Source organism: Oratosquilla oratoria, chromosome 42 (assembly GCF_046742065.1).
Source record: "Oratosquilla oratoria isolate Oo_2021 chromosome 42, ASM4674206v1, whole genome shotgun sequence".
NCBI classification, from domain to species: domain Eukaryota; kingdom Metazoa; phylum Arthropoda; class Malacostraca; order Stomatopoda; family Squillidae; genus Oratosquilla; species Oratosquilla oratoria.
Genome location: NC_134818.1, coordinates 87,781 through 111,733, shown reverse-complemented (window position 1 = coordinate 111,733; position 23,953 = coordinate 87,781). Strand labels below are relative to the sequence as shown.

General features: G+C 36.4%; 2 protein-coding genes across 2 annotated transcripts; both read left to right on the top strand.

The window, feature by feature from the left end:
• Positions 1–7,017: 7,017 nt before the first annotated feature.
• LOC143021432 (uncharacterized) lies at positions 7,018–7,878 on the top strand. The gene is made up of 2 exons (XM_076178890.1): positions 7,018–7,053; positions 7,175–7,878. The coding sequence occupies exons 1-2, from the start codon at positions 7,035–7,037 to the stop codon at positions 7,807–7,809; spliced, it is 654 nt and encodes a 217-aa protein (XP_076035005.1). The 5' UTR covers positions 7,018–7,034; the 3' UTR covers positions 7,810–7,878.
• Positions 7,879–15,851: 7,973 nt separating this feature from the next.
• LOC143021439 (uncharacterized) lies at positions 15,852–16,695 on the top strand. Its single transcript, XM_076178903.1, has 2 exons — positions 15,852–15,886; positions 16,008–16,695. Exons 1-2 carry the CDS (start codon positions 15,868–15,870, stop codon positions 16,640–16,642), a joined length of 654 nt encoding a protein of 217 aa, XP_076035018.1. The 5' UTR covers positions 15,852–15,867; the 3' UTR covers positions 16,643–16,695.
• The last annotated feature ends 7,258 nt before the right edge of the window (positions 16,696–23,953 follow it).

The following is a 23,953-nucleotide window of genomic DNA, read 5'->3' as shown; positions in this document are numbered from 1 at the left end:
GATTGTAGGAAAACAGAATAAGACAGAATAGATCCCTGTAGGGTGGCACAGGCTACAGACATAAAAAAACAACGAAGAGTTACATTAGCTTTTAAAGAACAGCCAGAAAGAAAACAAGGAATGAAGAGGCAGACAGAAAAATAGATTTCAAATGAGATTACCTTAAAAATAGCATGTTTTTTCCGCTCTTTCAAATGGTTTTGATATGTCTAGTGCAGCAGCATAGTTATCATAAAATAAAAAAGACCAAAATTGAAAAGAAGCTTTAAAAGACCTGCAGGAACACTACCTTACGGATGCCATACTGGTAATCAGAATCTTGAGAGGATAGGTCTTTCATAATATTTCATTTAAAGACATATATATATATATATATATATATATATATATATATATATATATATATATATGTATGTATATATATATATATAGGAACGTTAGATTGATTTTTAGGATTATCCACCTACCTTTAGAAGAGGTTTGATATGTTTATGATAGAACATAACAAGGAGCAGCAAGTTCAACGACACAGATGAAACAACTTACCTAGACAAGGAGTCGGGATTCAGATATTTTATCGACTAACGAAACGGAATAATTCATCTAGACCGTAAGCATTTTTATTTGAAGGCAAAATACATACCTATAGCAAAACAACTTTACCCCTATATTAGGTAATTGAGTAAAAGACAATTGTGCAAGGTACAAGATTTCCAAAGCAAGGTTTGACAGCCAAAGCTGGTCTATCCCCACCGCTTCATCTTATGGTGTTTACCCTTTTCATTCAAGGCCAACTAGAAAATAAGAAAAAATGAAGAAAGAAAATTGGATGGTTAGTATGAAGAGGTTAGAGGGAGTGGTAGGAGGAGTAATGGCGTCAGAACTATAATTTTTTTTCCAGTGCGTGTTTTAGAAAATAGATATGATTTTCAGATTGATATATAACACTACCTTAGCTACAATTAACAGGAGCCACAGATCATTTAAAGAATCAGAAATACCAAGCGTTAGACATTTTTTAATTATATAAGTGTTTTTTGCTTTGCTAAGGATGGGTTTTGCACCATTTCGGCCAGAAGTAAATAGCTTATACATACATACATACAAACACACACACACACACCTATATGTATATATATATATATATATATATATATATATATATATACATATATATTTACATATATATATGTATATATATATGAATTATTTGTAATGGGACAGTATTTCCTTTTTATTTTAAAAGACTTCGATGCCAATCGTCGGGTCTTTATGTTTTTATAATTATGAGTTTTCCATACAATTTCTTTGTTATTTTTCCTAATATATATAATTTCTTCTAAATTTACCATAATTTAGATAACCATTGATAGACAATGTGGACCAATTTGATAACTGATAACCTTCTTATATCTAATGTAACTGGACAGTTATTTGGGATTTTCTTGGAACTGATCAATAATCTTAATTTCTAATGGTATTTATTTACATATATGTAGTCATCATTATCATAGATTAAAATATGTCCTGTAGACGTTTTCTTTCATGTAATTTATTGTAAACCAAAGTGAAATATATAAAATCAACACTGTGAAGAAACGGTAATATAAGTCTTATCATCGTACCTTATTATCCACTCCATGTTAATTGTTGATCATTTAAACGTACTTCATTTGGTATCCAGAATGATTATGGACCGAATAATATTCTGTTAAACTAAGCTGACTTTATGTATGAAATCATTCATGTGTCTATAACTTTGCTGTATTATTTTCATAGTTCAACCAAAACTACAGTAGAACCTCAGAATTTGAATGATTTTTACTGCTGCACCTTTCCAATGGCGGTGGAAGTGATTGCAGTAGGAACAGGCTTCACCTTGATACAAATCAAAACTTTCTAATCCGCTCATTAGCAGTACATGAAAGCGGATCCATGCATCGGGTTAGCATTCGAATCTGAATCCGGTAAGTGAACGTTCAATATGAATTCTCTTGCACTTAGTAAGTTAATGTTTAATGTGTTGTTGCACTAAAGAAATGGAACGACGTCTTGGCAAAGGTGGATTGTATATATGATGTGTAGAGTGTGTAAAAGTTGATATCTAATCATTCATGTAATTTTCAGTTTTGCTTGCTGCCGTCGTCTCGGCACAACAACAGTTTGCTGCTGTTAAACTTGCTCGACCCGGTTCCTTCGGTGGCGCTAGACAGCAGCAGGTAGTTGAAAATAATCAGCAAAGATTCAACGGTCAGCACAATCTTTTCGAGGCCAGCTCTAGTACCAGCGACCAGTTCTAGTCACGTTCCGATTTCAGCGGCAGCCAATTGAGCTCTGTCCAGGCCAGAAGCAGCCAGCTCTCCGCTCAGGTCCACAGCTTCGACTCCGAGTTCCCTGTCGATGGAGTCTTCGAGCCCCTCAACCTTCCCTCCGGAGCTTCCCTCCTGATGGGTCAGATCGACGTTTCCTTCTCGTGCGGTGACCGTCCATACGGCTTCTACGCCGACGAAGCCAACAACTGCCAGATCTTCCATGTGTGTAACCCTTACTTATTTGATGACGGCCGTATCGAGACCCACCAGTATAGTTTCATGTGTGGCGAGGGCAGAGTCTTCGACCAGAGTGAGTTGACCTGCGTGGATCAGTTCGCTGCCATTCCCTGTGCTGAATCTTCCTTCTTCTACTCCAGAAACGAAGATTTCGGTCGTCCTGAAGAAAAGGTCTTGTAGGGAGTATCTACAGCCATTGCTACCATGCAAACGTTTAATGATAATAACGGAACTTTTTGAATAAAACGATATAAGTAATTCAGTGTTTTCTTGCCGTTATTCTTAATACTAGACCTAGAAAAGGGGTATCTGGTGAATTTCATCTGCTATGAGAAACTAAAAGAAATGTCTACTTTTTATGCCTGCATAGAGCTCGACTGAAAAGTCAGTAATTTAGAGAAATCTAGATTGTCACCTTACAACTAAAACGGAATAAAAGATAGGAGCAGCGGAGATGAAAGTGCATAGATGTTTAAAAGGGTTGGCGAAAATGGACAGAATCAGAAATACGCAAATAAGGGAGGAACTTGGAATAACAGATATTATGAAAATCATAGAAACAATCAGAACTAGGTGGTACGGACATGTAATGAGAATGGACAAAGAGAGACTGCTAAGACAAGCACTGACATGGAAGCCTAATACAAGAAGACCAATTGGTAGACCCAGAAAGAGATGGATTGACGGTGTGGAGGAAGCGCTATAAAGAAAAGACGAAGTTCTGGGAATGATGGGTAAGAGGAAAGATATCAAAACAAAGAGAAACACAAAAAAATCGTTGAGACGAGGCCCTCTAGCTGACAGGCGTCGGGTGATATTCGTAATCTATTTACATATATGACCAATGATAAAACTATTCAATTTATACAAGACGCTATTAATATTGAAATTATCCTCTTCAGAATGTTTGATAAGCCTGCTTTTTATGATATTTCTGTTGACAATTTTATGTTGCAATTAAATTGTCAACAGAAATATTAGAGAAAGCAGTATTATTAAACATTAGTAGTGGTTTGTATAAGTTGGATATTTTCATCTTTAGTAATATATATAAGTTTGTAAATTCCCGACAAACATCATCATTATCAATTCTATTGACGTTCTAAACTTGTATTCATATTGTTATCGTAAAACTGGTCAATAGCGTGATTTACAAATGTTTCCATAAATGATGCCCTAGAGGCAGTAAAGAAAGTGGCTGCAGATATAAATGATGATATTCTTCCAGTTCTGATTATTTAAGGGAGTGTCGCATCGCTTTACAGAGTAGATGAAATTAAACGTTCAAATATGTGTTTAATGAACTTAGGCATAATTACCTCTTACATTAGTGCATAGTTCCTCAGGTTATTATGTTCCTCCCATGTATATGTAAAGCATAGTAAAGATTTAGTGAAGATATAGTGAGCTCGAGTGAAGTTCTAATTACTTAACGGAAAACACTTCCACATCATTCAGCTTAATATGAAATAAAAACTTAGAGTTTTGGGAACAAAAAATATTGAATACATTTTCTCTGAATAATTAAAAAAGGCTACAAAATTTAGGTTTCATAAAAAAATCAAATTTCGATTTATTTTTACAGCAGAAAATAAAGAGCATGATGTTTTCTTTCAAATGAAACAAAAATGACAAAAGTCCATAGAGAACAACCGATGATATTACAAAAAGAACAAAAGCATCAACTTTACAGGACGGGGATTTAAGTTTTCGCAACCGGTTTTTGCGACCATTTGTTTGATTGTTGCCATGTATAGCAAATCTCCAATTTCCTCTTCTTTGCTGATGAGGTGTGAGGTGAGGGTGAGTGGTGTGGCGTGAATGGAGGAGGTGTAAGGTGGGCGTGGCTAGTAGATGCTTGCGGAGTGATGGGTGCAGCTGTGCTGCTTTTCTCCTCTTTCTCTTTCCTTCTTCTTTTTCTATTTCAGGCACTCACTGGCCCTCTCTATATTCTGCCGATTCACTCTCTTGTTTCTTGTTCACTTCTCCATGATCACAGCAACAATACAGAGCGAGGAATCAAAATTGTTGCGTACGGTGAGAGCGCCAGGAGCGACGTCACCTTACTTTGATCTTTGCAAGAGTACTGGTGTCCTGTCCATTGTCTTTGTGAGGTATACTGGTGGGACGAGTTGCCAAATATCTCCATAAACACAAATCTGTAGCAAAACACGAAATAGCTACAGAAATGTTGACGCTATTTCAATATACAGAATGTTTTTTATGTAATGGGGTTGCCAGAGGTTGCCAATATTTGATCTATTCTTATGCCGTATAAAAATAGAAAAGAAACAGTTGTATAACTTTGTATGAGTGTTGTCACCATCATAGATGCTTTTGAAATGCTTACCTAAAATTCGCTCATGTACCAGAATTATTAGAATGATCGCTGGCGATGCTCCCTTAAAGCTTATCTCCATGTGTAAGTTTTGGATACTTAATGTTCAATTACACTGAATTTAAACAGCTCAAAGGCCTCGCAATGGGGAGTCCGTTATCGACTGCTAGGGCCTGTCTGTTCATGGAAGTGTTATAAACAGACAAATATATTAACTTCATGGGAAGAGGTATCACTTGGCTCAGGTACGTGGTTGATATAATTGTGGCAATGCCAAAAGGAACCAGTGTAGAGGGTAAGGTAAAGACTCAACGCTGTGAATAGAAACATTCGATTCACAATTGAGGTAGAAAAAGAGTGTAAGTTACCCTTTTTAGACACGTTGATAAATAGAGGATTTTATTTATTTATTTATTTATTTTTTTATTTTTTTTTGTAAATACAACACACACCAATAGGGATGATTTCATCTACTATTTCTCAGCACACAGCAGACGAATCTAAACTGGTGTTTTAATAGGTTTCTTTCTCAGAGCTTTTCGTATCAGTGGTAAAAGACTCCCAGAAGTCGAATTTATATACGTCAAGAATGATCTTAAGAAGCTGAAATACCCCGGAGGCTTGATCATCAAAGCATTGAAAAAAACAAAAAAAATTACGAAAGACCAAATGTCCAGGCCCCTAGAAAAAATAAGTCACAATTCATATATGTCCCTAATTCTATGAACACCGAAACTATTGGTGATTAATTATTCAATGAAAGGTGAAAGTGTCTTCCAGTATGACAGGAAAAATATTCAAAAACTATATCAATAATCGTAATAGCCTCATTATCATTGACCGCATTCCCTGCGGCGGTTGTCCCCCATCGTACTTCGGCGAGTCAGGTCGAGGAATTGAGGAACGCCTGAGTGAACACAAAAATGATCCTAGGACATATGGAACGCCTAGCACCTTAAATCGTCACCTAGACAAATGCCTAATGGAGCCAAATATAAATACTGGACGAGGGACTTGAGAAGATGAGAAAGACTGTGGAAGCTGCGTTCATTATAACCAGGGAAAACAACAAGGACAGAGAAGGGTTTGTCTGCGTTTCAAAAGCAGCAAGTATCTTAATAATCAAATCGGTATTCAAAGGGACAACTTGGCATATCCAACCACTCATACCATGACGGGTACACTCTCGCTACTATTATAAAATATGTGATCAAAATGTAATGCAGCAAGTCCTCTGAAGAAGACCATGGAGGTCGCAACGTTACGGCAACAACTCTATTGCCAGACAATCTTAACTTATTTATATACATATACAATATATGTATGAATGACGACTGGGAAAGAAAATCAAACGAAGCAAAGCGCTTCCGTATATTACATCTTCAATGCAAAGTACATAGAAAAAGAGGATTGGAGTACTATATAAATGCATCCATATAAAGAATGTAGGTACACTATTTAGTCATCTGGGACGCCATACTTGCTTATACATATCCTGGAGGCCCGTAGGGAAATCATAGGCGCTTGGGGAAACCTTGGAGTCACGTTGAGACGCCTAGGTGTTACATAGGGAAACAAAATATTTACTGCATTCATAATGATCTAGATTTTTTTTTATAGTTGAAATTATATAATTCGTATAAACCATGGTGTATATTTCATTATGATCCTGGGTGGTGTAGACCACTACATTTCATTAGATTCCTTATGACCATGTTATTACTGAAATTATTTGGGCGTTGGCCCAGCTATATTCGATGATTTTGTTCTTCTACATGTTTGAATATACCACTAGAATTGTTGTCATCCATACATCTATATAGAATTTATTACCAATTTTGTAAATTCATCCTTTTTGACATTTAGTACTGCTATCAATAGGCAAGTGTGTTATTCCATTGGTGTTCTTGAAAAATACATTTACATTAAAACTTTTTGATAAATCTGAGACATTAAAACAAAAACAAAATTGAAAGCCTCAAGTTCAGATAATTTAGGCAACCCCAACCATGGTCGTTTCTGTGGTGGTGATAGACTCACCTTGACGAGAAGGGTCACCTTTCTAACCAACCCCACGCAGTACATAAAGGCGGTTCCGTGCTTGTGACAAGCATTCGGTTCTGAATCCGCCCAGCCACTCACTCAATATGTATCCTCTTGCAATTGGTAAGTGATACGTACATGTAAGCGAGTACGCAGGCTTAAAGGGCGTTTTATATAAGAGTGAGCTATGTTTACTACGCAGGACTTATAGGAACAGATATCTGATCATTCGTATCCTTTTCAGTTTTCCTTGCTGCTGTCATCTCGGCACAGCCACAATTTCCTGCTGTGAGACTTGCCGGACTTGGTTTCTTTGGTGGTGCAGGACAACAACAAACAGTTAATAAGTTCCACCAAGAATCCAACACTCAAGGCAACCAGTTCGTGGCCAATTTCAACAGAAATAACCAGTTTGACCAATCTAGATCTGAGTTCAGTGGCAGCCAGTCGAGTTCTTTCCAGGACAGAAGCAGCCAGCTGAGTTCTTTCCAGGACAGAAGCAGCCAGCTCTCCGCTCAGGTCCGCAGCTCCGACTCCGAGTTCCCTGTCGATGGAGTCTTCGAGCCCTTCAACCTTCCCGCCGGAGCTTCCATCCTGATGGGTCAGATCGACATTTCTTTCGCATGCGGTGATCGCCCATACGGCTTCTACGCCGACGAAGCCAACAACTGCCAAATCTTCCATGTGTGTAACCCTTACCTCTTTGATGACGGACGCGTCGAGACCCACCAGTATAGTTTCATGTGTGGCGAGGGCAGAGTCTTCGACCAGAGTGAGTTGACGTGCGTGGATCAGTTCGCTGCCATTCCCTGTGCTGAATCTTCCTTCTTCTACTCCAGAAATGAAGATTTTGGTCGTCCCGAAGAAAAGAACTTGTAGAAAGATACACCAGGCATCCCCACTGCCATGCAAGGGATTAATGACAATAACAGAACATCCAAAATAAAATGATATAACATATAATTTTGTATTCCCACTTTATTATCCTTATTCATCTTCGAACCTACTATGAGACTTCCCTTGTTCATATCACTTAGCATATTTTGCAAGTCTCCATGTACGTATATGGAAAAAATGGAGGACAATGGTGAGTCTATTGCAAGTCCGTGTTTAGTATAGTTAATCTATCTATGGCTTTTTCAGCGGGGATAACTTGAAAGGTGGTTTGAACATATACAAATTCATTAAGGCTGCTATAGCAATAGTTTAGGTATGAGTTTTCAGCTAAGTTCATTGACGAAATAATAAGAAAATAAACTTGTCAGAAGAAAAGAAGTTATGTGCAATTGCAGAAGATAAAATATAAATGTAGAAGATTATATCAAGTGGACAGGTAGAGAAATAGAGTCTTGATGGACCACAACGACACTAGATTTTTTTCTGGTCCAGTTGAATATGATAGAGAGTTCAGAAGTCAGGTGTTTTGTAACAATCATTTTAGAAGAATTGAGTTTATTTTCATGATGGTCAACTGGAGAGGGAAGTAGTAAATCGCAGAGAAGTATTATCTACATAACAATGTATAGATGAATATATATTGTCTGCTATGCTAGATCAATTATTGATTGTAGGAAAATAGAATAAGACAGAATAGATCGCTGTAGGGTGGCACAGGCTACAGACATAAAAAAACAACGAATAGTTAAATTAGCTTTTAAAGAACAGCCAGAAAGAAAACAGGGAATGAAGAGGCAGACAGAAAAATAGATTTCAAATGAGATTACCTTAAATATAGCATATTTTTTCTACTCTTTCAAATGGTTTTGATATGTCTAGTGCAGCAGCATAGTTATCACAAAAAAAAAAAAGACCAAAATTGAGAAAAAGCTTTAAAAGACCTGCAGGAACATTCCCTTACGGATGCCATACTGGGAATCAGAATCTTGAGAGGATAGGCCTTTCATATTTTATTTAAGGACACATAGATACATACATATATATATATATATATATATATATATATATATATATATATATATATATATATATATATATTAAAGAACGTTAGATTGATTTTTGGGAGTATCCACCTTCCTTTAGAAGAGGTTTAATATAGTTATTTTTTAACATAACAAGAAGTAGCAAGTTCAACGACACAGATCGAACAACTTACCTAGACAAGGTTCGGGATTCATATATTTTATCGACCAACGATACTGAATAATTCATCCAGACCGTAAGCATTTTTTATATCAAGGCGAAATACATACCTATAGCAAAAAAACTGGAACCCTATATTAGGTAATCGAGTAAAAGACAATAGTGCGAGGTACAAGATTTCCAAAGCAAGGCTTGACAGCCAAAGCTGGTCTATCCCCACCGATTCATCTTATGGTGTTTACCCTTTTCATTCAAGGCCAACTAGAAAATAAAAACAAATGAAGAAAGAACATTGGATGGTTGGTATGAATAAGTTAGAGGGAGTGGTAGGAGGAGTAATGGCTTCAGAACTATAATTTTTTTCCAGTGTGTGTTTTAGAAAATAGATATGATTTCCAGATTAATATATAACTCTGCCTTAGCTACAATCAACATGAGCCACAGATCATGTAAAGAATCAGAAGAACCAAGCGTTAGACATTATTTAAGGATACAAGTGTTTGGTTTTGCTATGGATGTGTTTTGCACCATTCCGGGCAGAAGTAAATAGCTTATACATGTATATATATATATATATATATATATATATATATATATATATATATATATATATATATATTTATTAATTAACGATTTGTAATGGGGCAGTATTTATTTTTGTTTTAAATGTCTTCGATGCCAATCGTTGGGTCTTCATCTTTTTATATCTATGAGTTTTCTATACATTTTTTTTTATTTTTTTTTATATATACAGAAGTGAGTAAATTTCTTCTAAATTTATCATATTCTAGTCGACCATTGATTGATAATGTGGGCCAATTTGGTAACTGATAACCTTTTCTATCTAATGTAACTGGACAATTATTTGGGATTTTCTTGGAACTGATGAATAATTTTCATTTTTAACTGTATTTATTTATTTATATATTTTCAGTCACAATTATCATGAATTAAAAATGTCCTGTAGGCGTTTTCTTTCATTTGATTTATTGTAAACCAAAGTGAAATATATAAAATCGACACTGTGAAGAAACGGTAATAGAAGTCTTATCATCGTATCTTTTTATCCACTCCATGTTACTTGTTGATCATATATGTGAGTAAATTTCTTCTAAATTTATCATATTCTAGTCGACCATTGATTGATAATGTGGGCCAATTTGGTAACTGATAACCTTTTATATCTAATGTAACTGGACAATTATTTGGGATTTTCTTAGAACTGATGAATAATTTTCATTTTTAACTGTATTTATTTATTCATATATTTTCAGTCACAATTATCATGAATTATAAATGTCCTGTAGGCGTTTTCTTTCATTTGATTTATTGTAAACCAAAGTGAAATATATAAAATCGACACTGTGAAGAAACGGTAATATAAGTCTTATCATCGTATCTTTTTATCCACTCCATGTTACTTGTTGATCATTTAAACCTTCTTTATTTGGTATCCAGAATGATCATTCACCAAATTATATTCAGTTAAATTATGCTGACTTTATACATGAAATCAATCATGTGTCTATAACTTTGCCGTGGCATTTTCATAGTGCAACCAAAACTACAGTAGGAACTCAGAATTTGAATAAGTTTTACTGCTGCACCTTTCCAATGGCGCTGGATGTGATTGTAATAGGGACAGGCACCTTGATACGAAGCCAAATTTTCTAATCAGCTCAGTAGCAGCACATAAAAACGGATCCATGCATCGGGTTAGCATTCGAATCTGAATCCGCTAAGTGAACGTTCAATATGAATTCTCTTGCACTTAGTAAGTTAATGTTAAATGTGTTGTTGCTCTTAAGAGATAGAACGACGTCTTGGCAAAGATAGATTGTATATATAATGTGTAGGATATGTAAAAGTTGATATCTAATCATTCATTTCGTTTTCAGTTTTGCTTGCTGCCGTCGTCTCGGCACAACAACAGTTTGCTGCTGTTAAACTTGCTCGACCCGGTTCCTTCGGTGGCGCTAGACGGCAGCAGGTAGTTGAAAATAATCAGCAAAGATTCAACGGTCAGCACAATCTTTTCGAGGCCAGCTCTAGTAACAGCGGTCAGTTCCAGTCACGTTCCGATTTCAGCGGCAGCCAATTGAGCTCTGTCCAGGACAGAAGCAGCCAGTTGAGCTCTGTCCAGGACAGAAGGAGCCAGTTTTCCGCTCAGGTCCGCAGCTTTGACTCCGAGTTCCCTTTCGATGGAGTCTTCGAGCCCTTCAACCTTCTTGCCGGAGCTTCCCTCCTGATGGGTCAGATCGACGTTTCCTTCTCGTGCGGTGACCGCCCATACGGCTTCTACGCCGACGAAGCCAACAACTGCCAGATCTTCCATGTGTGTAACCCTTACTTATTTGATGACGGCCGTATCGAGACCCACCAGTATAGTTTCATGTGTGGCGAGGGCAGAGTCTTCGACCAGAGTGAGCTGACCTGCGTGGATCTGTTCGCTGCCATTCCCTGTGCTGAATCTTCCTTCTTCTACTCCAGAAACGAAGAGTTCGGTCGTCCTGAAGAAAAGGTCTTGTAGGGAGTAACTACAGCCATTGCTACCATGCAAACGTTTAATGATAATAGCGGAACTTTTTGAATAAAACGATATAAGTAATTCAGTGTTTTCTTGCCGTTATTCTTAATACTAGACCTAGAAAAGGGGTATCTGGTGAATTTCATCTGCTATGAGAAACTAAAAGAAATGTCTACTTTTTATGCCTGCATAGAGCTCGACTGAAAAGTCAGTAATTTAGAGAAATCTAGATTGTCACCTTACAACTAAAACGGAATACAGTAAAAGATAGGAGCAGCGTAGATGAAAGTGCATAGATGTTTAAAAGGGTTGGCGAAAATGGACAGAATCAGAAATACGCAAATAAGGGAGGAACTTGGAATAACAGATATTATGAAAATCATAGAAACAATCAGAACTAGGTGGTACGGACATGTAATGAGAATGGACAAAGACAGACTGCTAAGACAAGCACTGACATGGAAGCTTAACACAAGAAGACCAATTGGTAGACCCAGAAAGAGATGGATTGACGGTGTGGAGGAAGCGCTATAAAGAAAAGACGAAGTTCTGGGAATGATGGGTAAGAGGAAAGATATCAAAACAGAGAGGAACAGAAAAAAATTGTTGAGACGAGGCCCTCTAGCTGACAGACGTCGGGTGATATTCGTAATCTATTTACATATATGACCAATGATAAAACTATTCAACTTATACAAGACGCTATTAATATTGAAATTATCCTCTTCAGAATGTTTGATAAGCCTGCTTTTTATGATATTTCTGTTGACAATTTTATGGTGTAATTCAATTGTCAACAGAAATAGTAGAGAAAGCAGTATTATTAAACATTAGTAGTGGTTTGTATAAGTTGGATAGTTTCATCTTTAGTAATATATATAAGTTTGTAAATTCCCGACAAACATCATCATTATCAATTCTATTGACGTTTTAAACTTATATTCATATTGTAATCTTAAAACTGGTCAATAGCGTGATTTACAAATGTTTCCATAAATGATGCCCTAGTGGCAGTAAAGAAAGTGGCTGCAGATATAAATGATGATATTCTTCCAGTTCTGATTATTTAAGGGAGTGTCGCATCGCTTTACAGAGTAGATGAAATTAAACGTTCAAATATGTGTTTAATGAACTTAGGCATAATCATCCCTTACATTAGTGCATAGTTCCTCAGGGTATTGTGTTCCTTCCATGTATATATAAGGCATAGTGAAGATTTAGTGAAGATATAGTGAGCTCGAGTGAAGTTCTAATTACTTAACGGAAAATACTTCCACATCATTCAGCTTAATATGAAATAAAAACTTAGGGTTTGGGGAACAAAAAATATTGAATACATTTTCTCTGAATAATTAAAAAATGCTGCAAAACTTAGGTTTCATAAAAAATAAAATTTCTTTTATTTTTACAGCAGAAAATAAAGAGCATGATGTTTTCTTTCAAATGAAACAAAAATGACAAAAGTCCATAGAGAACAACCGATGATATTACAACAAAAAGAACAAAAACATCAACTTTACAGGACGGGGATTTAAGTTTTCGCAACCGGTTTTTGCGACCATTTGTTTGATTGTTGCCATGTATAGCAAATCTCCAATTTCCTCTTCTTTGCTGATGAGGTGTGAGGTGAGGGTGAGTGGTGTGGCGTGGATGGAGGAGGTGTAACGTGGGCGTGGCTAGTAGATGCTTGCGGAGTGATGGGTGCAGCTGTGCTGCTTTTCTCCTCATTTTCTTTCCTTCTTCTTTTTTTTATTTTAGGCACTCACTGGCCCTCTCTATATTCTGCCGATTCACTCTCTTGTTTCTTGTTCATTTCTCCATGATCACAGCAACAATACAGAGCGAGGAATCAAAATTGTTGCGTACGGTGAGAACGCCAGGAGCGACGTCACCTTACTTTGATCTTTGCAAGAGTACTGGTGTCCTGTCCATTGTCTTTGTGAAGTATACTGGTGGGACGAGTTGCCAAATATCTCCATAAACACAAATCTATAGCAAAACACGAAATAGCTATAGAAATTTTGACGCTATTTCAATATACAGAATGTTTTTTGTGTAATGGAGTTGCCAGATGTTGCCAATATTTGATCTATTCTAATGCTGTATAAAAATAGAAACGAAATACAGTTGTATAACTTTGTATGAGTGTTGCCACCATCATAGATTCTTTTGAAATATTTACCTAAAATTCGCTCATGTACCAGAATTTTTCGAATGATCGCTGGCGACACTCCCTTAAAGCTTATCTCCATATGTAAGTTTTGGATACTTAATGTTCAATGACACTGAATTTAAACAGCTCAAAGGTCTCCCAATGGGTAGTCCGTTATCGACTGCTATGACCTGTCTGTTCATGAAAGTGTTAGAAACAGACAAATATATTAACTTCATGGGAAGAGGTATCACTTGGCTCAGGTACGTGGTTGATGTAATTGTGGCAATGCCAAAAGGAACCAGTGTAGAGGGTAAGGTAAAGACTCAACGCTGTGAATAGAAACATTCGATTCACAATTGAGGTAGAAAAAGATTGTAAGTTACCCTTTTTAGACACGTTGATAAATAGAGGATTTTATTTATTTATTTATCTATTTTTTTTTTTTTTTTGGGGGTAAATACAACACACACCAATAGGGATGATTTCATCTACTATTTCTCAGCACACAGCAGACGAATCTAAACTGGTGTTTTAATAGGTTTCTTTATCAGAGCTTTTCGTATTAGTGGTAAAGGACTCCCAGAAGTCGAATTTATATACGTCAAGAAGGATTTTAAGAAGCTGAAATACCCCGGAGGCTTGATCATCAAAGCATTGAAAAAATTCAAGAAATTTTACGAAAGATCAAATGTCCAGGCCCCGAGAGAAAATAAGTCACAATTCATACATGTCCCTTATTCTATGAACATCGGAGCTATTGGTGAATAATTATTCAATGAAAGATGAAAGTGTCTTCCAGTATGATAGGAAAAATATTTAAAAACTATATTAATAATTGTAATAGCCTCATTATCATTGATCCGCATTCCCTGCGGCGGTTGTCCCCCATCGTACTTCGGCGACTCAGGTCGAGGAATTGAGTAACGCCTGAGTAAACACAAAAATGACCCTAGGACATATGGAACGCCTAGCACCTTAAATCGTCACCTAATGGAGGCAAGTAGAAATACTGGACGAGAGACTTGAGAAGATGAGAAAGACGGTGGAAGCTGCGTGCATTATAATCAAGGAAAACAACAAGGACAAGGAATGGTTTGTCTGCGTTTCAAAAGCAGCAAGTATCTTAATAACTAAATCGGTATTCAAAGGGACAACCTGACATATCCAACCAATCATACCATTACGGGTACACTCTCGCTATTATAAAATATGTGATCAAAATGTAATGCAGCAAGTCCTCTGAAGAAGACCATGGAGGTCGCAACGTTACGGCAACAACTCTATTGCCAGACAATCATAACTTATTTATATACATATACAATATATGTATGAATGACGACTGGGAAAGAAAATCAAACGAAGCAAAGCACTTCCGTATATTACATCTTCAGTGCAAAGTACATAGAAAAAGAGGATTGGAGTACTATATAAATGCATCCGTATAAAGAATGTAGATACACTATTTAGTCATCTGGGACGCCATAGTTTCTTGCACATATCCTGGAGGCCCGTAGGGAAATCATAGGCGCTTGGGGAAACCTTGGAGTCACGTTGAGACGCCTAGGTGTTACATAGGGAAACAAAATATTTATTGTATTCATAATAATCTAGAGTTTTCTTTATAGCTGAAATTATATAATTCGTATTAACCATGGTGTATATTTCATTATGATCCTGGGTGGTGTAGACCACTACATTTCATTAGATTCCTTATGACCATGTTATTACTAAAAAATTTTGGGCGTTGGCCCAGCTTTACCCGATGATTTTGTTCTTCTACATATTTGATTATACCACTGGAATTGTTGTCATCCATACATCTATATAGAATTTATTACCAATTTTGTAAATTCATCCTTTTTGACATTTAGTACTGCTATCAATAAGCAAATGTGTTATTCCATTGGTGTTCTTGAAAAATACATTTACATTAAAACTTTTTGATAAATCTGATACATTTAATTTTTTTTTTGAAAGCCTCACGTTCAGATAATTTAGGCAACCCCCCTCCCCCACCCATGGTCGTTTCTGTGGTGGTGGTAGACTCACCTTGACGAGAAGGCTCACCTTTCTAACCAACACCACGCAGTACATAAAGGCGGTTCCGTGCTTGTGACAAGCATTCGATTCTGAATCCGCCCAGCCAACACTCAATATGTATCCTCTTGCAGTTGGTAAGTGATACGTACCTGTAAGCGAGTACGCAGGTTCAAAGGGCGTTTTGTATAAGAGTGAGCTATGTTTACTACGCAGGACTTATAGGAACAGATATCTGATCATTCGTATCCTTTTCAGTTTTCCTTGCTGCTGTCATCTCGGCACAGCCACAATTTCCTGCTGTGAGACTTGCCGGACTTGGTTTCTTTGGTGGTGCAGGACAACAACAAACAGTAAATAAGTTCCACCAAGAATCCAACTCTCAAGGCAACCAGTTCGTGGCCAATTTCAACAGAAATAACCAGTTTGACCAATCTAGATCTGAGTTCAGTGGCAGCCAGTCGAGTTCTTTCCAGGACAGAAGCAGCCAGCTGAGTTCTTTCCAGGACAGTAGCAGCCAGCTCTCCGCTCAGGTCCGCAGCTCCGACTCCGAGTTCCCTGTCGATGGCGTTTTCGAGCCCTTCAACCTTCCCGCCGGAGCTTCCCTCCTGATGGGTCAGATCGACATTTCTTTCGCATGCGGTGATCGCCCATACGGCTTCTACGCCGACGAAGCCAACAACTGCCAGATCTTCCATGTGTGTAACCCTTACCTCTTTGATGACGGACGCGTCGAGACCCACCAGTATAGTTTCATGTGTGGCGAGGGCAGAGTCTTCGACCAGAGTGAGTTGACGTGCGTGGATCAGTTCGCTGCCATTCCCTGTGCTGAATCTTCCTTCTTCTACTCCAGAAATGAAGATTTTGGTCGTCCCGAAGAAAAGAACTTGTAGAAAGATACACCAGGCATCCCCACTGCCATGCAAGGGATTAATGACAATAGCAGAACATCTGAAATAAAATGATATAACATATAATTTTGTATTCCCACTTTATTATCCTTATTAATCTTCGAACCTACTATGAGACTTTCTTTGTTCATATCACTTAGCATATCTTGCAAGTCTCCATGTACGTATATGGAAAAAATGGAGGACAATGGTGAGTCTATTGCAGGTCCGTGTTTACTATAGTTAATCTATCTATGGCTTTTTCAGCGGGGATAACTTGAAAGGTGGTTTAGAACATATACAAATTCATTAAGGCTGCTATAGCAGTATTTTAGATATGAGTTTTCAGCTAAGTTCATTGACGAAATAATAAGAAAATAAACTTGTCAGAAGAAAAGAAGTTATGTGCAATTGCAGAAGATAAAATATAAATGTAGAAGATTATATCAAGTGGACAGGTAGAGAAATAGAGTCTTGATGGACCACAACGACAATAGATTTATTTTCTGGTCCAGTTGGATATGATAGAGAGTTCAGAAGTCAGGTGTTTTGTAACAATCATTTTAGAAGAATTGAGTTTTTTTTCGTGATGGTCAACTGAAGAGCGAAGTAGAAAATCGTAGAGAAGTGTTATCTACATAACAATGTATAGAAAAATATGTATTATCTGCTATGCTAGATTAATTATTGATTGTAGGAAAACAGAATAAGACAGAATAGATCCATGTAGGGTGGCACAGGCTACAGACATAAAAAAACAACGAAGAGTTACATTAGCTTTTAAAGAACAGCCAGAAAGAAAACAAGGAATGAAGAGGCAGACAGAAAAATAGATTTCAAATGAGATTACCTTAAAAATAGCATATTTTTTCCACTCTTTCAAATGGTTTTGATATGTCTAGTGCAGCAGCATAGTTATCATAAAATAAAAAAGACCAAAATTGAAAAGAAGCTTTAAAAGACCTGCAGGAACACTCCCTTACGGATGCCATACTGGTAATCAGAATCTTGAGAGGATAGGTCTTTCATAATATTTCATTTAAAGATATATATATATATATATATATATATATATATTTGTGTATTTTGGGAGCAGGTTCTCTTTTAAACATGTTTGATTGAATACGACAGCATTCTGGAAGTTGTTGAATTTCTTTCTTGTATTTTCTATTTTTCTAATTAAATTCTTCCCTTGAATAGGGTGGGCATAGACCAATTCATTATACTTCTCCATTTTATTGCACAACGTTTCGTCTTTAATAAGACATCTTCTGGTATTTCTGTTTTAAAGATACAATAGATATTTATGATACTAGTCTGAATTACATTGATTATTACACATTAACAATTTATATCATATCTTACAATTGCATTTACATTTTAAATTTGAATGAATAATAACACTAAAGATAATATTATTGATAATAATAATGATAATAATAATATTAAAAACAACTTCTTGCCTTAGGTGAAAAGGATGGCGAGTCGGCTACATAGTAAGCCGCGGTGACCTTCTCCTAGTAACCACAAGAGATTTAATATCTAAAAATACTAAAATCATTGGACACCATTATAATTCAAGAAAACTCCAGCTCTTAGAATCTATATACATTAGAGAAAAAGCCCCTTCCATCAATTTGCAATGCGACCTATTATCTAATATCCCCTTGTATAACCAAAAATTGTATAACCAAAAATTGCAACATTCCGCCTCTACCACCCCCTCCTCCTCAGCTTCACCCTCTCCTCTCCCTCCTCCTCCTCCTCCTCCCCCACCCCCTCCACACACCCCCTCTCCTCATCAGGTCTCTGAACCATTTAAAAGGGCAGAGGTCACGGGTAATCCGCTAATCTCCTCACACCTCCATAGGAGAAGGTCACCGCGGCTTACTATGTAGCCGACTCGCCATCCTTTTCACCTAAGGCAAGAAGTAGTTTTTAATATTATTATTATCATTATTATTATCAATAATATTATCTTTAGTGTTATTATTCATTCAAATTTAAAATGTAAATGCAATTGTAAGATATGATATAAATTGTTAATGTGTAATAATCAATGTAATTCAGACTAGTATCATAAATATCTATTGTATCTTTAAAACAGAAATACCAGAAGATGTCTTATTAAAGACGAAACGTTGTGCAATAAAATGGAGAAGTATAATGAATTGGTCTATGCCCACCCTATTCAAGGGAAGAATTTAATTAGAAAAATAGAAAATACAAGAAAGAAATTCAACAACTTCCAGAATGGTGTCGTATTCAATCAAACATGTATAGATATATATATATATATATATATATATATATATATATATATATATATATATATATGAACGTTAGATTGATTTTTAGGATTATCCACCTACCTTTAGAAGAGGTTTGATATATTTATGATAGAACATAACAAGGAGCAGCAACTTCAACGACACAGATGAAACAACTTACCTAGACAAGCAGTCGGGATTCAGATATTTTATCGACTAACGAAACGGAATAATTCATCTAGACCGTAAGCATTTTTATTTGAAGGCAAAATACATACCTATAGCAAAAAAACTTTACCCCTATATTAGGTAATTGAGTAAAAGACAATTGTGCAAGGTACAAGATTTCCAAAGCAAGGTTTGACAGCCAAAGCTGGTCTATCCCCACCGCTTCATCTTATGGTGTTTACCCTTTTCATTCAAGGCCAACTAGAAAATAAGAAAAAAATGAAAAAGAAAATTGGATGGTTAGTATGAAGAGGTTAGAGGGAGTGGTAGGAGGAGTAATGGCGTCAGAACTGTAATTTTTTTTTCCAGTGTGTGTTTTAGAAAATAGATATGATTTTCAGATTGATATATAACACTACCTTAGCTACAATTAACAGGAGCCACAGATCATATAAAGAATCAGAAATACCAAGCGTTAGACATTTTTTAATTATATAAGTGTTTGGCTTTGCTAAGGATGGGTTTTGCACCATTTCGGGCAGAAGTAAATAGCTTATACATACATACATACATACATACATACATACATACATACACACACATATATGTATATATATATATATATATATGTATATATATATATATATAATATATATATATATATATATATATATATATATATATACATATATATATGTATATATATATGAATTATTTGTAATGGGACAGTATTTCCTTTTTATTTTAAAAGACTTCGATGCCAATCGTCGGGTCTTTATGTTTTTATAATTATGAGTTTTCCATACAATTTCTTTGTTATTTTTCCTAATATATATAATTTCTTCTAAATTTACCATAATCTAGATAACCATTGATAGACAATGTGGACCAATTTGATAACTGATAACCTTCTTATATCTAATGTAACTGGACAGTTATTTGGGATTTTCTTGGAACTGATCAATAATCTTAATTTCTAATGGTATTTAGTTACATATATGTAGTCATCATTATCAGGGATTAAAATATGTCCTGTAGACGTTTTCTTTCATGTAATTTATTGTAAACCAAAGTGAAATATATAAAATCAACACTGTGAAGAAACGGTAATATAAGTCTTATCATCGTACCTTTTTATCCACTCCATGTTAATTGTTGATCATTTAAACGTTCTTCATTTGGTATCCAGAATGATCATGGACCGAATAATATTCTGTTAAACTAAGCTGACTTTATGTATGAAATCATTCATGTGTCTATAACTTTGCTGTATTATTTTCATAGTTCAACCAAAACTACAGTAGAACCTCAGAATTTGAATAATTTTTACTGCTGCACCTTTCCAATGGCGGTGGAAGTGATTGCAGTAGGAACAGGCTTCACCTTGATACAAATCAAAACTTTCTAATCCGCTCATTAGCAGTACATGAAAGCAGATCCATGCATCGGGTTAGCATTCGAATCTGAATCCGGTAAGTGAACGTTCAATATGAATTCTCTTGCACTTAGTAAGTTAATGTTTAATGTGTTGTTGCACTAAAGAAATGGAACGACGTCTTGGCAAAGGTGGATTGTATATATGATGTGTAGAGTGTGTAAAAGTTGATATCTAATCATTCATATAATTTTCAGTTTTGCTTGCTGCCGTCGTCTCGGCACAACAACAGTTTGCTGCTGTTAAACTTGCTCGACCCGGTTCCTTCGGTGGCGCTAGACAGCAGCAGGTAGTTGAAAGTAATCAGCAAAGATTCAACGGTCAGCACAATCTTTTCGAGGCCAGCTCTAGTACCAGCGACCAGTTCCAGTCACGTTCCGATTTCAGCGGCAGCCAATTGAGCTCTGTCCAGGACAGAAGCAGCCAGCTCTCCGCTCAGGTCCACAGCTTCGACTCCGAGTTCCCTGTCGATGGAGTCTTCGAGCCCCTCAACCTTCCCTCCGGAGCTTCCCTCCTGATGGGTCAGATCGACGTTTCCTTCTCGTGCGGTGACCGTCCATACGGCTTCTACGCCGACGAAGCCAACAACTGCCAGATATTCCATGTGTGTAACCCTTACTTATTTGATGACGGCCGTATCGAGACCCACCAGTATAGTTTCATGTGTGGCGAGGGCAGAGTCTTCGACCAGAGTGAGTTGACCTGCGTGGATCAGTTCGCTGCCATTCCCTGTGCTGAATCTTCCTTCTTCTACTCCAGAAATGAAGAGTTCGGTCGTCCTGAAGAAAAGATCTTGTAGGGAGTATCTACAGCCATTGCTACCATGAAAACGTTTAATGATAATAACGGAACTTTTTGAATAAAACGATATAAGTAATTCAGTGTTTTCTTGCCGTTATTTTTAATACTAGACATAGAAAAGGGGTATCTGGTGAATTTCATCTGCTATGAGAAACTAAAAGAAATGTCTACTTTTTATGCCTGCATAGAGCTCGACTGAAAAGTCAGTAATTTAGAGAAATCTAGATTGTCACCTTACAACTAAAACGGAATAAAAGATAGGAGCAGCGGAGATGAAAGTGCACAAATGTTTAAAAGGGTTGGCGAAAATGGACAGAATCAGAAATACGCAAATAAGGGAGGAACTTGGAATAACAGATATTATGAAAACCATAGAAACAATCAGAACTAGGTGGTACGGACATGTAATGAGAATAGACAAAGAGAGACTGCTAAGACAAGCACTGACATGGAAGCCTAACACAAGAAGACCAATTGGTAGACCCAGAAAGAGATGGATTGACGGTGTGGAGGAAGCGCTATAAAGAAAAGACGAAGTTCTGGGAATTATGGGTAAGAGGAAAGATATCAAAACAGAGAGGAATAGAAAAAAATCGTTGAGACGAGGCCCTCTAGCTGACAGGCGTCGGGTGATATTCGTAATCTATTTACATATATGACCAATGATAAAACTATTCAACTTATACAAGACGCTATTAATATTGAAATTATCCTCTTCAAAATGTTTGATAAGTCTGCTTTTTATGATATTTCTGTTGACAATTTTATGTTGGAATTCAATTGTCAACAGAAATAGTAGAGAAAGCAGTATTATTAAACATTAGTAGTGGTTTGTATAAGTTGGATAGTTTCATCTTTAGTAATATATATAAGTTTGTAAATTCCCGACAAACATCATCATTATCAATTCTATTGACGTTCTAAACTTGTATTCATATTGTTATCGTAAAACTTGTCAATAGCGTGATTTACAAATGTTTCCATAAATGATGCCCTAGAGGCAGTAAAGAAAGTGGCTGCAGATATAAATAATGGTATTCTTCCAGTTCTGATTATCTAAGGGAGTGTCGCATCGCTTTACAGAATAGATGAAATTAAACTTTCAAACATGTATTTAATGAATTTAGGCATAATTACCCTTTACATTAGTGCATAGTTCCTCAGGGTATTGTGTTCCTTCCATGTATATATAAGGCATAGTAAAGATTTAGTAAAGATATAGTGAGCTCGAGTGAAGTTCTAATTACTTAACGGTAAATACTTCCACATCATTCAGCTTAATATGAAATAAAAACTTAGATTTTTGGGAACAAAAAGTATTGAATACATTTTCTCTGAATAATTAAAAAATGCTGCAAAATTTAGGTTTCATAAAAATCAAATTTCTTTTATTTTTACTGCAGAAAATAAAGAGCATGATGTTTTCTTTCAAATGAAACAAAAATGACAAAAGTCCATAGAGAACAACCGATGATATTACAACAAAAAGAACAAAAACATCAACTTTACAGGACGGGGATTTAAGTTTTCGCAACCGGTTTTTGCGACCATTTGTTTGATTGTTGCCATGTATAGCAAATCTCCAATTTCCTTTTCTTTGCTGATGAGGTGTGAGGTGAGGGTGAGTGGTGTGGCGTGGATGGAGGAGGTGTAAGGTGGGCGTGGCTAGTAGATGCTTGCGGAGTGATGGGTGCAGCTGTGCTGCATTTCTCCTCTTTCTTTTTCCTTCTTCTTTTTTCTATTTCAGGCACTCACTGGCCCTCTCTATATTCTGCCGATTCACTCTCTTGTTTCTTGTTCATTTCCCCATGATCACAGCAACAATACAGAGCGAGGAATCAAAATTGTTGCGTACGGTGAGAGCGCCAGGAGCGACGTCACCTTACTTTGATCTTTGCAAGAGTATTGGTGCCCTGTCCATTGTCTTTGTGAGGTATACTGATGGGATGAGTTGCCAAATATATCCATAAACACAAATCTGTAGCAAAACACGAAATAGCTATAGAAATGTTGACGCTATTTCAACATACAGAATGGTTTTTATGTAATGGGGTTGCCAGAGGTTGCCAATATTTGATCTATTCTTATGCTGTATAAAAATAGAAACGAAATAGTTGTATAAATTTGTATGAGTGTTGCCACCATCATAGATTCTTTTGAAATGTTTACCTAAAATTCGCTCATGTAACAGAAGTTTTCAAATGATCGCTGGCGACGCTCCCTTAAAGCTTATCTCCATGTGTAAGTTTTGGATACTTAATATTCAATGACACTGAATTTAAACAGCTCAAAGGCCTCGCAATGGGGAGTCCGTTATCGACTGCTATGGCCTATCTGTTCATGGAAGTGTTAGAAACAGACAAATATATTAACTTCATTGTAAGAGGTATCACTTGGCTCAGGTACGTGGTTGCTATAAGTGTGGTAATGCCATAATGAACCAGTTTAGAGGGTAAGGTAAAGACTCAACGCTGTGAATAGGGACATACGATTCACAATTGAGGTAGAAGAAGAGTGTAAGTTACCTTTTTTAGACACGTTGATAAATAGAGGATTTGAAAAGTTATTATTATTATTATTTTTTATTTTTTAAATACAACACACACCAATAGGGATGATTTCATCTACTATTTCTCAGCA